Source organism: Ursus arctos, unplaced genomic scaffold (assembly GCF_023065955.2).
Source record: "Ursus arctos isolate Adak ecotype North America unplaced genomic scaffold, UrsArc2.0 scaffold_20, whole genome shotgun sequence".
In the NCBI taxonomy this organism is placed as follows: domain Eukaryota; kingdom Metazoa; phylum Chordata; class Mammalia; order Carnivora; family Ursidae; genus Ursus; species Ursus arctos.
The window spans coordinates 20,144,216-20,160,589 of record NW_026622875.1 but is presented as its reverse complement, the minus strand read 5'-3'; the positions used below and the strand labels follow the sequence as shown (position 1 = coordinate 20,160,589).

General features: G+C 46.3%; 1 protein-coding gene across 2 annotated transcripts in view; it reads right to left on the bottom strand.

Annotated features, from left to right (window-relative positions):
* The window catches only part of SLC9A9 (solute carrier family 9 member A9), a 549,652-nt gene that overhangs the window by 1,144 nt on the left and 532,134 nt on the right, over nucleotides 1–16,374 (bottom strand). The window contains exons 15-16 of one of the 2 annotated variants that reach the window (XM_026497205.4): nucleotides 13,968–14,073; nucleotides 12,431–12,638 (exon numbers count right to left, since the gene is read on the bottom strand). In XM_026497205.4, the coding sequence (XP_026352990.1) occupies nucleotides 12,431–12,638; nucleotides 13,968–14,073 (314 nt within the window). Of the gene's footprint in view, nucleotides 1–10,952; nucleotides 12,639–13,967; nucleotides 14,074–16,374 lie in introns of those variants that run through there. The other variant, XM_026497204.4, reaches the window with a different exon arrangement.

The following is a 16,374-nucleotide window of genomic DNA, read 5'->3' as shown; positions in this document are numbered from 1 at the left end:
ACTCTGATCATCCTATTTGAAGTTCCAGCCTCCACACTACTCCTCGCCATATGTTCCCACTTCCCTTACCCAGTTCTCTTTTCCTCTCCTATAGTGTATCACTTCATAATGTGTATACATTCATTGTTAAAGTCTGGCTTTCTCTGCTACAATGTAAGCTTTACGAAGGCGGGAAATATTTGTTGTCCTTCTATCCTAAGTACCCGGAATAGTGCCTGATATATTGTAGGTACTCATTAAATATTGGTTGGATAAAGGTCAAGATGTACATTCGTGACCACGGAGATTCTCTCTGAATAATGCAGTGTGTGGATGGACATTTTTATTTGTCCAACAAACAGTTGGCTACCTAACAGTATTTTGTCAGTATGATCCTTCTTTTTTTTTTTTTTTTAAGATTTTATTAATTTATTCGACAGAGAGAGAGAGAGTACAAGCGGGGGGAGCAGCAGGCAGAGGGAGAGGGAGAAGCAGGCTCCCACTGAGCAGACAGCCTGATGTGGGGCTCAATCCCAGGACCCTGAGCCGAAGGCAGATGCTTAACCGACTGAGCCACCCAGGCACCCCTGTCAGCAAGATCCTAACACACCCTTTCTAGTCTACCTGATGAGGCATAAACCAATCATTGTCAAAATGGAAAGTTTTTCCTGTAGCAAGTTGTTTCAGGAACAAAGAAAATGGAAAGTTTTAGGGCGTTTTTATTTCACTTATTTATCTCACATAAGCCGAGAGCTGGTTTATACTCTCTTCATTGGTGGTATTGTCCAACTGAAAAATGAAAATACCAACTAGCAAACACACGTGACCACAAAGACTTTTCTCCTCGAAAACTGTGTGCTAAAGTGTACTCTTGTTTTCCCTGTGAGCACATTTATAATGAAACAGGTGTAACCTTTGACGAAACTATGGCCTGACCCATCTGGCTGTTAGGCACACAACTTTGAATGATGTGTCCGTGGCTTATGACTCTTCTTCCACTTTGGGCCAAATCTGTCCATGTTGTACTAAATGTATTATTTTGTACTCATTCTAGACAAATTCAAGGGTTTTATTACAGAAAAGAAGAGCTCTTTGAGCTCTGAAGATGAAGGGAAGGCCTTATACCACCTCTGACAAGTTCTGTACCAGATGATGTCCTGCGAGGGGGGTGAGGTGATCGTTGCTGAGTTTCAGATCCTCTCACTCTGGGTCATCCACGTGGACTCACCCACCCGGCCAGCCACGGGAGCCACAGCCCACGTTCCCACTGGAGTCTTGTTGGCTACCTAGGTGTCCGTGTACCATTTTGAATCATAGTATTTACATTACTGTGTCTGTCTCTGCTCGAACGCTCCAGTGAACTACTTTTCAATCACTAATCCATTTTTATGAATCGTGAGGACAGGATACTAACAACCAAAAATGCAATTTGACTAATGTAAAGATTGATGCCCAAAGAAGGAGAAAATATGTTAATCAAGATGAGCTGCCTCCTGTGGACTGAAGAGTAGCTAACTGGAGTTGCTGGGGCAAACTGACCAATGCTACCCTTGGAAGTCATGGACAGACTCAACAGTGGAAGGATTTTTGTGAAAATCACAGTTCATATTACATTTAAAACGAGTGGCCTGGCTGTGAACCAAATGGTTCTGTCACTTTATTTCTAAAACCACCAGTCTGCCTGCAGACCCCTTGACAGATAGTTAAAGACCACCTGTTAACCAAACCCCAAGCCTGAGAAACACCGCTCTGGCCTCAGCTACTCCAGCTGTGGTCCAGGGACCAGCGGGCCAACATAGCCGGACAGCCGTCTGGAAACACAGACCCTGCCCCAGACCTTCGGAATCAGAATCTGTGTTTTTATTAATAAGGTCCTCCCGGCATTCAAATGCACATTCAAGTCGGAGAAGCTCTTCCAGACCCCTTTTCTACGATGGGCATCAGGAGGGTGTACTCAACTCTTCTTAATGAAGAAGAGCGGCATCGCGGGCTTTCCGGGTGTCAGTCTACACCCACGGAACTGCCCGGTGGGGAGGAGTAGAGCACGCCACTCCCCACGGTGCCACTCCGGCGGCGGGGATCCAGGGGAGCGAAGACGCCGGGCTCAGCCCACTCAGGAAGAGCTTTTTACCTCCTCCTCAACTGCCTGAAAGAATTTTCGTAGCCTCCCTCCCCCGGAGCTATCGCCCGAGATAGCTTTTAACATCACAATGACTGATGTGCATAACACAGAAAAGTTCACCAACCTTGGCTCTTCCCATCTTTCTGTGACTCGTCTTCCTCCCCTTTGAAGCCCCAGATCCCTACCCCCCTCTCCTGAGCTCAGGATGGTCTCTCAGCCTCAATTACCTGATTCCGGGGACTCTCGTATTTTTATGGGGCTCCTGTATGTACAGAATTTGTTTTCCTCTTGTTAATAGGTCTTATGTCAATTTAATAATTTGATCAGCCACGAGAGCCCCTGACCGACCCCCAAATCATCTCTTCATTTCTGGCGGGCACAGCCCTGTGGGGTGAGGCTGGGGGGCGGGGGTGGCTCTTGGTCAAGGTTTCATCAGGAAAAGGAGGCACTTGGAGCCCCATAGTCAAGGTTGACGGAGCCAAGGTTGGGCCAAATTCTGATGCGGTTCTCATCTTGGGTCCAGTGTTATGAAAAGGAGCAATTGGAAGTGATTTGGCAGATAATGTCGCGTGGTCACGGGGGCCTGAAGGGAGCAGCTATTTTTTCCTCTTTTGTTCAGGCAGCAGCTGTGGCTCCCTATAAATGATATCCCAAATGTGCTGTATGCCAGGGATTCAGAACTTGATGATTCACAGGTTTTGTGAGTTGGTGCTTTTCTAGCCGGACAGTGGTCTCAGCGATGCACGTGGTTATGGCCGGAGGGTGGAGAGCTTGCGTCCTCAGCACCTCTCAGTTCGTTTTAGCCAGCGAGCTCCTTATTGCTCCAGCAAATGTGGTGTCGCTGGACAGGCCCTAAGCCCCCCGCTGTCACAGCCTGCTCTGCTCGTTCTTCTTTTTCCTTAGATGGCTGTCCTCCCACATTTCCTGTATTTGCTGCCCATCCCGACCACCAGCTCCTCTAGGAAGACTTCGTGGACTTTCTGCACCGGGATCATGTCTCTCCTTCCTAGAAAGTCCTTGTAATCTAGTGGTTCCCAATCTTGGCTGCACATAGAATCATCTGGGGAGCTTTGAGAGCTCTTGTTGTTCAGGCCAGAGCCCAAGGAAGTCAGAATTCTGGGGGGTTGAGACCCAGGCGTCAGGAGACTGCACGCTCTCCAGGTGAGACCAGTGCTGAGGCAAGGGAGAAGCGCTCCCGCATTCTTTTCCCGTCAAGGTCCCTCTTACACGTCACTCTGCTATGGGTCACGCAAGAGACCACTGTTTTCACTGTATCCCTGTGCCCAGACTGCAAGCTCCCAGAAATCAGGGGCAGAGCTTGCTTACCTCTGTATCCCTCGATAACATCTTGTGTGTAGCTCAGGGAACTCGCACAGGGGTTCCCCTACCGGCCACGCACCCCGCTGTGGGGCCCTTGGGTGACCGCCAACCCTGATCAGAGGGGTGGGATTACTGTGGCTCTCCTTGCTCCCATCACTTCCATTTCTGGATTCAGGGATTGGAGGTGGGGGAAGTCAGATATATATATGCTGAGATACGCCATAAGCTCTGGTATTCCAGGGCTTTTATCCATGAAGCAAAGAACTGTATTCTTCGAGAAGAAAGTGTGCTTGAGGGTAGAGAGGACTACAGACTTCTTTTTGTCTGTTTAGGAATTCTTTGTTTGAGTTCTCTTTGCTGCATGACAATCACTGCGAAATCTGGTGGCTTAAAACCACAGTAAACATTTACTCCCATAGTTTCTGTGGATCAGGAATCTGCGAGGGGCTTCCCTGGGTCGTTCTGGCTTAGGCTTTCTCATGACGCTGCAGTCAAGTTGTCAACTAGGACTGTGGTCATAGGAAGCCTGCAACGAGGTGAAGGATTCACCTCCAAGGTGGCTCATTCAGGTGACTAACAAGTGGGCGCTGCTTGTTGGCGGGAGGCTTCAATTCTCTGCCGCGGGACCGCTTGAGTGTCTGTACAACATGGCAACTTATTTCCCTTCCGAGCGATCCAAGACAGCAAGGTATACGGGGACACGTCTTCATAATCATGTGCCGTTATCTCCACAGTATCCTGTTGGCTACACAGGTCAACGTGGGAGGGAACCACAGAAAGGACGTGCATTTTCTTTACTGGAGGAACTCTCACCGAAATGAGCCGGCTCGCTCCTCTATCGGGTGGGCGCGTGATGTAGGCCAGCCAGCTCGACAGCTGTGTCCCTTGGGTGAATATTATTGGTGTAAAGGTGGGCATGGGATGGACACAAACGAGGCCAACCACCGTCATTCCTAGGATTTTGCTAGAGCAATTGAGAGAAAATGTCTTCTTGGTTTGGGGATTCTTGGCTGTAGGAATAATGGAAGTCCAGGGCTGCTGGTGGACAGCTTTGTAACTGTTGGGGGGGCCTGGGGAGAACAAGGTAAAAACGGAGAAGAGCAGTGTGTGTGTGTGTGCGTGTGTGTGTGTGTGTGTGTGGTGGGGAGGAGGCAGAGAGGGAGAGAGACAGAGGGAGAGAGGAAGCATTGATGCGGGAGAGTGAGATTCTTGTCAAAGGATGAATCTCGTGGACAAAGGAGAGTGAATAAAGCGATGGAAGTTTATTAAGCAAGGATACAGAAAAGGTTCTCAGGAGTGAGAGGGTCCCGACAGAGTTGCCTCTGAGGGCTTTTAGGGATGGTCTTTTATAGAAAGCTAACCAGGGAACTTAAATCTTCTTAACATCTCTGTTGATATCCCCTCTGAGTAAGGACTAGTGATAACATCTTCAATGGCTTATTTCCTTTTTAGGGTCCCGTAACTCTTGGTTGGTCCCAAGTAGCTGTTACAAGACCCCACCTCTGACACCCAGGACAGGATGGTCTGGTTTGTTCCCTTATCTCTGGTTTCCTTTCATCTCCCACATTTTGAATTTTGTGAGCCTGATCCCATAGGCCCAACCGTCCCTTACTCAGAGTCTCCACGGCCTGGTTTGTGCCCTTATAATCAGCTGCGTCAAAGCCAACTTCGACTCCTGGAGTCTAAGGTACACAAGTGAAGACTTCCTCCTTCAGCTACTTTGATCTAGAGTTTTGCCTCTTGGTACCAAATCAGTCCTGACTAATCCAGGGCCTGGAAGTCCAGGGCCTCCCAGCTCGCTTTGGTTCACACTTCTCTCTGTGTGGTCCTTCTCCGGTCTCTCCATTGCAAACCCCTAGGGGGCTGAGTGTATCTGTGTAGTTTCCTGTCCCCAGGGCTGGGCATCAGGGGTTCCTAGTGCGTACTGCTAATTCTGCCTGCAGTCTGGTATAGGGGAAATAATCACGATCTTTGGAGCTGGACAGCTCTGGGTTCAAAACTCCCTTCTGCCGTTAATCAACCGTGTGATCTTAGGCCAAGGGCTTAACATCTCTGTCTCCCAGTTCCATGCACAGAAAGCAGGACTGGAAATGTGATGTTCCTGGGGCTGTCATGAGGGTGAAATGAGATATCACAGACAGAAAAGCGAGGCGCATATCAAAGGGTCATTTTTTTCCTTTTCTTTGCCAGGTACATTAGAGCTCTACCTAGCCAGGATTTAATTCACTTCAGTTCTGTTAAATTAGCATATCCTGAATGCCTGCATCTGCAAGATGAGGAGTGGACAATGGGGTTTCAGGGAGGTAATTTTGCTTAACTGAGAGCTGGAGAGTTTCCTGGGAAGACTGCATTGCCTTAGGCCACGTTCGGAAGTAGAGGGCATTTGAAGCTGATCTCTCGCACTAAATCCCTGCTGAGGCACTCTGCTCCCATTGACCAGTTACAGGGGTGGGGAGCCTGCAGGAGGATGGTGTCCTGCAGAGAAGCTGACCCCTGTAGGGCAGTTCAGATGGTCCTTTCCCCTCCTTTCCCTCAGGCTGGCTCTCCTCCTCCCCACTCCTGGCTAAAACTAATCAATCCGTGTGATGAGGTGAGCCAAGATGTCTCTAGCTTGATGTGCTTCCTGGACTCTACCATTGGTCATCTGTTCCATCTTTATTTATCCCATTAATGATGCTGACCTCAGCAATTCCTAACCTTGATTATCAGCAGTACATTGTAAGGGTTTAATAAATGTCAAACTGAATGAATGACAGGCTGATGGACAATATTTGGGAGATATATGGAACCTTCCACTGGTAAGCTGCTCACTCCTTGCAACCTCCGCTACACCTAGCCTAACAGTGCCCCGCTCTGAGTAACAAACACCTGAAAAGCTTCTTCGCTGATCTCACAAGTACTTTGAGATTTTCCTTCAGGGCCATTCTCTGAACAGTAGTTATCCTTGAACTGGGCTACAGATGGAGAAGGGTAGGAGTAAATCAGAATATATAGCATGCTGTGTGTGTTTTAGGAACAAATCCCTGAAGCACTCCTTCCAAAACCATTTGAATTCAGCAAATAATCTCTTTGCTTAATTTTGTGTGAGCATTCCTCTTATAAACTTTGTCCTTCTGTTCCAGTCTAGAGGGAGATAGGGAGGAGATGAGGGAAGAAAAATCTCAGCCTAGGACAAGCCTTCAGAATGGGCAGTCTGGAACCCTCTGGTATGCGCTGAAACTACAATACTAAGGCAGAATTTCTCCTTCTTCCCAGAAGCCTCAGTTCTGCTCTTAAGGCCTTTCTACCGATTCAATCAGGCGGGCCCAGATTATGTAGTATCATCCCTTTTACTTGAAGTCAACCAATTATGGATGTTAATTACACCTACAAAATATACATTCATAGCAACACCTAGATTAGTGCTTGATTGAATAACTGGGGATTATATCCTAGCCTAGTTGACAAGTGGACTTGGCCATCAGAGCTGAGGAAAGCTAGGATGGTTAGTTGTGTAAGGCGACAAGCACAGTAACAGCAGAAATCATCCTTTTCCTGTATCTAACCCTTGTCCCACGGGAGTGCCAGATCTCCATGTAAGCGATTCTCCAAGTCTTGTTTCCCAGGTGCATACTCTGTCCATCCACTGGATTTAGCACTCCCCAGTTCTCTGTGCTGTTCCCTCTTTCTTTTTCTTGTCAGTGGTCCTCCCCCAGGGTTTGAATGAAAATCATCTATGGTGACTTTGAAGATAAATATGCGTACCCTTGCAAAGATTCTGGCATGATCCTTTTATGGGGAGGGTGTACCAGAATTTCTTTTCACCAGTTAGAGAAAGGGGAGGAAGTTCATGTGGTATTTGAAAAATTCTTTGGTGAAGCTGTGATGCACATCTCATCCCTCCAAATATACATCTCCAGGCTAGACCTTATCCTTAAGCTTCAGATCCATGTAAATAACATCTGGACATATCCATGCAGTTCTCCATGAGAACCCCAGGCTCAATGTGTCCGGAGCTGAATTTGTTGGCTTTTCCCCAAATCTGTTCCTCTTCCCAACACCCTCGATGAATGGAACCATCAATCTGCTATCATTTAAGCCTTAAGCTTGGGGTCATCCTGGGCTCCTCCAGCTTCCTCACTTTCCATAGCCCATCAGTTGTTAACTCTGTAGATTCTAGCTCTGAAATTTATCCCATCCTCCCTGATTCTGTCTTATTTAAGTTTCTCATCATCTCTCTCCTGGGCTATTGAAATAGCATCCCAACTGGGCTATTCATACCCCCTCTAGCTGACTTGTACTCCGTCCCCACAATCCATGTAATTGTCTTTCCTTTTTAAAATATTTCAATAGCTCCCCATTCTCACAAGATCGTGGCTCAGACACCTTAGTTTGATCTCCACTTCCAGAATGATCTCTTATTCTTCCATTTTACTACTCTCAAAGACAAACAACCTATAAGGGAGCCATGTGGGATAACTTATAGTTCCTCTAATGTGCCAGGTTGCTTCACAGACCTTTGTCTCTGCCCATGCTGTTCCCTTCAAATGGAATGCTCTTCCCGTGTTCTAGTCATCAGTCTCACCTCCTCCCCACAGACCAGCTCCAATCATATCTGCTTGGTCAAACCCTCTCATCTTTCAAGATCTCATGTGTAACTTTTTCCTTAAAGCCTTTCTTGACTATGTCTTGCTCCCCCTCCCCCATCTTGAAGCCAGGGCCACTCTCAGAACTGACCATACATGAATATGGTATCATTATAAAAATCAAAAATAATGTGGATAAACCAAATTCAGCCCTTGTAATCTCACTCCCCTCTTAGTTATCAGTCTGTGGTAGATCATTCCAGACTATTTTTTCCATCAACAACTTATCTTGGAAATGTTTCCATGTGAGTGCATACATATGGACCCATTCCACACAGAGTGCAGTTGTGCAGAGAATTTCCTAGTATGAGAGTATTGTGGTTAACTCTTCTGCTATCGACGGATATCTTCCTCCCCAATATTGACAGTAACAGTGCCACAATGAGTACCATTTTATATGCTTCCTTATGCATAGATGCCAAGTACTTCTTTTCTATAGAGATGCCTAAGAGTAGAAGTCTGGATAGAAGGTATATGTGTTAGGTATATATTCTTTTCATATTTTTATATTTGAAAGTTTGTTTTTCATTTCTCATGCATTGATAGGAGTTCTTTGTATATTTTGAAGAATAATCCTTAGTGTGATATGCACACACACACACAAAAGTATGTACATATGCGTGTGCGTGTATTTCTCCAAGTTTGTCTTAAAATTTTATTTATTGTCTTTGTCATGAGAAATTTCAATTTGTACGCACTGCTTGGTGAATGATAGCCCATTTATTCCTAGCCCAGATTACAGTGCCATTTTTTTATGAACTAAATTTCTAACTATATTTATGAGTCTGCTTCTATAGTTTATAGTAATGATCTCTTTTCTTATTTTCTGGGTGAATACCACACAGTTTTGTTTACTACAGCTTGACTGTATGTTTCGGTGTCTTATAAGGAGTCTCCTGTTTTTTAGCAGTCTGTCTTCTTCTACTAGTTATTTGATAGATAGGACTGAGTCATATTTGTCTTTAAATCTTAAAGACCTTTTGCATGGTTTGCATACATGTGTGTTGGGTGATGCGGATGAGTAAACCCAGAAGGTATTGGCACTATTGATGCTACACTTTATGTTCTCAAGGTCTCAAAGATCATGGTGAAAATAACACATTTTCTGGTTTTTATTCCACTTCCTATTGTAGTTCAGTACTTCAGTGAGTTATTTCATGGGACTCTTATTATTATTTAATTTGTTTTTGAATAAATAATTAATCTATAGCATACAAAACCCCAAAGGTACAGAAGTGATAAATTAAGTCTTCCCTCAGTTCTTAAGAGGCAATTATACTACCGATTTCTTCTTTAATCTTCCAGAATGGCAGCATACCATGCACTCTGTTCTGCCCCTTGCTATTTTTATTTAAAAACAGATCCTGGAGATCATTCTACATCAGTACACGTGATGCTGTGTTGTGAGATGGCTGTGCTGTGTTTTATTTAACTGGGAAGGCAATTAAAGTTGTTTCAGTAAATACTCTTTATCTGTATAATATTCTCAAATGTCTAGAATAAAAGTTCTGCACACGAAATTGGTCGGTCAAAGGGTATTTGAATTTTCAGCTTTGATTTATATTATTAAATTGCTCTCCAAGAAGTTTCTAGAAACTTCATGAATGAAGACCTTCATGGCACTTGCCACCAGGCTTCTGACTTGCTCAGACATGTACTGAGGACCAGGGGGACACTACAGAGGGTCTAGCTGGGAGCCTGACAGTGAGTGGAATTCTGTGTGTGTGTATGTATGTGTGAGGCACACATGGTAAGAAGCTCAAGGAAAAGCCATCAGTCAATTAATTAATTAGGGTCCTCTTTAAAGCTCTAATAATGAGTGCAAGCATTAGTGGCTTGAATAAAGCTTTGCCTTTATTATTCATTAGAAACTGGCAGTAAATAATAGGTTTGAATTTCACAGTCCTCGTGCTGCTAATCAAAGCACAAGATCTTAAGATCATAAATTATTATCCCTCACAACAGGAGCATAAAGGGAATTTGGTTTTATGACTTGCTAACTGGGACACTTGCAAGCCTCCTTCTGGGTCTCGGGCTGATTCAGAGGGAAGGAGGCTGGTAATGGCGTCTTGAAACTAGAACACGGCCTACCAGGTCTACCGGATTGGACAGGGCACAGTTTCCTCAGACTCACAATATTTTCTGCACCTGGAGTCAGGGGGCTAAGTGCCCCCCTACCCCCCTGATTAAACAGCTTCTCCTTCCCCTTGTTAGTAATAGTTCCCGGTGTTCAGCTGGAAAGAGTTTTTTCCAGGCAGGAAGGGGCTTTCCTGTGAGCTGGAGGTTGTTTCTGCTCCGCCCTCTCAGCGAGCTGCTGCTGGCCAGAGATCGTGTACCTTGCCCTCCCCGCCTTCTCATTTCCACCTCATAGGTCAAATTTCTCTCCCTTCTCTCCACTCCTGCCCTCACTAACATTTGTCTGTTTTGAGAGGATCTTCTCTTTCCCTGGTGTGTTTTTCACACACACACACACACACACACACCCACCCACCCACGTTCTCATCTCTTCCTTTCGCAGGATAAGGGCAGAAATGAGATGAAGCCTTATCTTCTGACTTTCCTTTCTCTTCTTCTCCTCCAGTACCCCCTCCCTCTGGTTTTGAAGCTCTTCATGATTTCTGGGCGCCAGCAGTGTGAAGGGAGGAGGCTGTTCCACTCTGCCTGCCTTAGCTGTCCCGTCTCTGGCTGCCATGTCCTCCGAGCCCAGTGGCGCTCTCTTCTGTTCCTTCAGTGGCTTGGTGTGCCAGCCCCCGTGGCTCTTGCAGGGCCGTAGGACCCTTGCAGCTCTCTTATGCTATCTTTCAGGGCCTGCTTCATCTGACATTTCAAGTATAAAGGCTTCGAACTGCCAATTGGCATGGGCAGAAAAAATGCCTTTAAATAAAACATTGGCCAACACGATCATACTTTATAACAAAAGTTTATTAGGATTAAGTCACGTTAGAAAACTTCATGCTTTGCCATTTGCCATATTTACCTGGAATGACCAGATTATACTTAGCGGAGTACAAAACAATTTGTGCCCTGTACTGTTCGGAAAGTAAGAAAATCGCTGTGCATAGCAGTGTGCCTGACACCGCCATGGTTAAGAGCCTAACAACTGGTTAGCAAAGCATATGTTACTTCCGAGCTTTGGGCCTGAGGAAGACATCACTCCCTACCTCCTTCAGAAGCAGACCCATCAGAGCCTGGGCACCGAAGACTGGAGCCTGCTTTTTTGGAATCTAATATTAACACATCTGTATTTCAAGAGAAGCTAGGCTTGAGGTATCTTTATGGCTTAAAAGGCACAGGTCATGCAGCTGAATTAAAAGCTATTGTGTTGGTCTCTCTGTCATGGGCCATGCGCCACCTCTCGTAAGGGGGGTCGTGATGCTGCGTCCCTGACTCCTCGGTATGGTCTCCGCATCATCAGCTCTGCTCCGCTAGCTTCTGCTTTTGCTCAGCAGCTGTGAGGGTTGGGACCGGAGGACAGGTCGGGACGCCTGCACTGGCTCCTGCCATGTGGAGACCAACCTGTACAGCAGAATCTCGTTACCCAGCAGACAGAGGGAACCAGCCACAGGGCCAGGAAGTGATTCAAATGCAAGCAGGGACAGGAAGGCTCATTCTTCAGATAAAATATAGTAGGGGGAAAGAAAACAGCTCTCTCTGGAAGGGGTCCTACCAAGTTGGAAAGCAGAGCTGCTTGGGTGCAGCATACGCCCAGCTGTAAGCACCCCCTTCCTTCAGTAGGAGAAGCGGCTTGAAAAGAACGCCAGCAGAACAGTGGGTCAGCACCCAGCATGGGTGCTGTGAGGCCATCGACAGTGGTATCGATCCCTTTGTGTGGGCTTCGCAAATGGCCCTGAAGTCATTAGGAACAAGTGGGCGTCTAGGTCTTTGTGATATAACAATTTCACTTACTAAATAACTGGCATTTCCTTCAGCTTAGGAGCCCACAGGTTTATGCTCAGAAACTTTTTTTCTGATTTTCAAACTCTCCCTAATGAAAGGAATAACATCTGAAATCGAAGTGAGGGGCCTGGAGAGCTACATACCGAAAAGAAACCCCTGCAGACCCAGCACCTCTGTTCCATCCTTGCAGCAGCTAGACTCCCGACTCCCTCCCTTCTCCACCCACCCCCATTCACTAATGAAAATGGCTGCTGTCAAAAACTTAAATTCAGTTGCATAGTATAGAAGGATGATAATAAACTCTCACTTCTTCAGGCACCAGAGGATACTTGTGACAAGGTTTTGATTCTCTCCAATGTCTGCCCTGACTGCACCGTCCAGCCTCTCCCCTGCACTGCCTCCCCAGCTTGGCTCCTATTCCTCTGTGAGCCCCTCATGACTTGGGATTACACCTGCATCGTTCACCATTAGTTCAGCTGGGACTGACCCGGGGTCTGCTCAAGCTTGAGTTCGTAGCCTCCCAAGCCGAGGTCCCCCTCGTAAATGTTGTCTTTGCTTGGAGTCTGCGGGGAAGCTTTCCGGTCCAGACCCAGGCTCGCAGGAGGGCTGCAGGGTGAGGTGGCTTGCTCCTGGTAACTCATGGCCAGTTGGTCCTGATTCACAATGCATTCCACATCGTCCTCTTTGAGCTGTTCCTGCAATTTGGGAAGAGAGAGAAGTGATTTCACGATGAAGAAAACAAGAGCTGTCTTCTACTGTAAGAACACTGGGTGCTTGTTTTCCCTTCTCAACGGCCCTGGTTTCCCTGGCTGAGGTTCTGCTGAGGCAGACACTGCCTTCCCGTGGCTGGGGACGTGGTGGGGCATTTCCCACGGAAGACCCGCCCTGGGACGCAGCCACCTGACGCCTGCAGGCCCGATGGGAGAGCTGGTAGAGAGCAGGTGCTCCCGGAGTACCTCCTTGGGTTAGGGGAGTTAAAATACAACTCGGTGGGTTTCTTGAACTGCTCCCTAACCAGGCTGAGAGCAGTTAGCAGTTAGGGGGGCACCTTGGTGTATGGAATGACTCTCAACATTGGCTTTCTGACACTCATGCCCATCACTAAACTCTCAAAATGCAGTTTCTGTTGTATTTTATTTGAAAAGTGTGTCCTCACAGCATGTGTCTTGGGATGAGTGTCAGAAAGCTACCCATGGTTGGAAGTCATGATAGTACAGAATGGGAGCAATTGACTAGATCCGGCCAACATGGTTTTCCCCAGACGGAGCTTTCCTTGAAGGAAAGAATTAAGATCTCAAGTCTTCTTCCGTTGGCTTTGGGAAGACCACACAAAGTTACTCACAGAAGCGGCCTTGGCTAGGTGACCGAGGTCAGTGGTTTCCAACATTAGGCTGTACCAGAATCACTTGGAAGGTTCACTGAAGCACAGAGGCTGGGCCTCAAGCTCAGAGTTCTGAGGTGACAGTGGGGGGTGGGGGGCTGATAATTTGCATTTCTAGCAAGTTCCCAAGTTATGCTGAGGCTGCTGGTCTGGGGACACACTTTGAGAACCAGTGCCTTCGGCCGTTGTGCCCAGAGCACATCTGAGATGCATTTTTCTCTGTTTCTGCGAGGGGGTGGCCGGCCGGGCAACCTCTAAGGGTGCCACAGTCGCTCTCCAGTTCCTGACGCTGGTTTGCTGGTAATGATTCTAATTGCTTCTCAGCAGTTTTTACTCCACTCCCTTGAGCTATAAAGCACAGGCTTAATATTCAAAACCTCAAAAGACAGCAGTTTGGGAGGACATGTTACTTCTTTTGCATTTTCTAAATTCATTTTATGGTTAAAAATATTGGTCACAATAAAAAATTGCATTTTTAAAAGAAGAATGAGCCCGAATCGGCAACATCTGAAAAGAAAAGAGAAATGCCTCTTGGTGCAGTGAATTTTAAAATGCTTCCTCCTCAAGCTGGGGAGGAATAGCTCTGAGGTTCTTGGGCTCCTCGGCATCCACCAAGCCTGTCCCGCTCAGGGTAGTTACTCACCCCGTAGGCCTGTGGACTGGTGAGCAGCCTGGAAATTGGACCGCACCATTCAGGTAATGTTGTGGTCAGCGGAGGACCAGCGTGGGTTAAAATTGGTTTCAGATATCTGCAAGACCTGTCAAGGAATTCTTGCCAAAAGGAAGTTAGAATTTAGTTTCCCACACAGCAAAACCTTTGCATGCGGCGAGACAGTTACGTTCACCTTTAAATCCCCTACTCCCTCATTTAGGAGGCAATCTGGCCTGCAAAAAGTGCTGTTTATAATCTTTGCTCCACACACTTCTCCAGCCCTCCTGGTAGCCTTTAATCAAAAAGAAATGGGGACTGGGCCAGCCGACGTCAGAGAGAGGGATAAACGTTCCCCTTCTTCTCCCCTCCCTCCCTCAATGTCTCATCTGTTTGAGAATGCATTGCTTAAGAATGATCTTAGGGGCGCCTGGGTGGCACAGCGGTTAAGCGTCGGCTCAGGGTGTGATCCTGGCGTTATGGGATCGAGCCCCACATCAGGCTCTTCCACTATGAGCCTGCTTCTTCCTCTCCCACTCCCCCTGCTTGTGTTCCCTCTCTTGCTGGCTGTCTCTCTCTCTGTCAAATAAATAAATAAAATCTTAAAAAAAAAAAAAAAGAAAAAGAATGATCTTAAACAATAGCAGAAAGGATTGTGTTTTCTTAAAACTACACGCGTAGCTTAAACCACCAGTAATTTTCACAAAGAAGCAAGAGGTATTTCATAAAATGTTCAGTCATTTTAGAACTGGGTAGTGAACATGGATTGTTTTCCAAAATACTTTATTTTCACTATTCAACACAGTCACTTTATACTTCATACATCAATGCGTCTCTATACAAAATTATGTAAATAAGCTGGTGCCAGGTTCATTCAATTGTCTAGCACCTGCCTTTCTTATCTCTTCATCCCAAAATGCTCTAACAAGTTAAAAGAAAACCCTGTGCATCTGAAGCCCTTATGTTTCCCTCCAATCTAGCAATAGTGAAACCCCTAGGGGCTGCCTCCTGTTGCCTTATTATTTCTTTTTTTTTTTTGCTCAAAGGAAAGTAGTGGAATTATTTCACCATTCCATCAGACACAACTTTTAAGCTTTATATTATTTCCTCTGCTGGAGAATATTTCACCTCATCAACTTTCTGAAAAGCTATAATAAATAGGAAAAGGGGAAAAAAATGGAAACCGGTTAACATTGGTTGGTTTGGGAAGATCCGAAGTCACCTGCAGGCATTGAGACACGAGGAGATCTTGGAGACGGCTCTCCTGGAGCCCGTCTATAGCTGGACAGCGCCCTGTCATTCCTGTGATGCCCTGGGCATGGGAAGACAAAGGGAAGAGGCGGACTCCAGGGACCAGAAATCTTGTTGCCTCCGGCTTCAAATCCTTCACCACCAAAGTGATGATAGAGCAGGGAATGCTCCTGAACATAGCCTAGTTATGATGCAAGGAGAGCGACTGAAAAGATGCGTAAGGGAGTCTATAATTCCAACTGCAAATGGAAAACTTGACAATTCCTTTCAGATGGGTGGCTGTTGTGCTCAGCGAAGGACCGGGGGAGATACTGAAATTCAGAGCCTGGCATTTCCTGTAACATCTTTTGAGTGTATCTGTGACCCTGGAAATCCTGTGATGGTCTTCCATTAATTTTTATTACAGATTGTTATTTCCTTTATTTTATGGATGGAGGAATCGAGGCCTAGAGATAGAATGATTTTAAATAATCCAGAGGCTCCCGTGGCTATTTGAATCCACCACCAACATTGCTAGCAAAAGAGAAATCATCAGGGCAGAATCATGCATGCGACCAGCTGGTCCTCTAGAGAGAAAAGCTTGCAGACCCCATCCCTGCTGGCGAGCTGCGGACCCTCTCACACAGGGGCGCATGAGGACACGTGGTCTTATTAGCGTTTATGGTGTGTGTAGGTCAGCGAAAAAATACTTCTTTGGGGGAGGCGAGGTGGGTAACATACATGTGCAACTGGAGTGTAAATCAAGGAAAATCCAGCCAATTTCATTTCAAGATGGAAAAGTGACAGTAGGCAAGCTACATTTCTAGAGACGTCATTAAAAACAAAATGAAGAGGCTCGTCAAGGTTCTAATTGTTTCAGAGAGGTCTGGGCAACTTCCACTGTTGGAGGGTCTCAGGATATTGAAAAATAAAAGTGCCCAAATGCCACAATAATGTTACAAAGGTAAAGCGCAAATTTAGAATTGTGTAATGAACATTTTTTTCTTTTAATCCTGAGGGGGTATCTCTTTACGTGTAATGTTATTGGAGTGAACACTTCACGATGAAATTTGTAGCTTTTTGTGGATGTGGGGCCTGGACCAAGTGGGGTACCATTTAACCTCTTCTGGACAGGGTCTGGGATTTTCGACTCAGAACGCCTCGGCCTAAC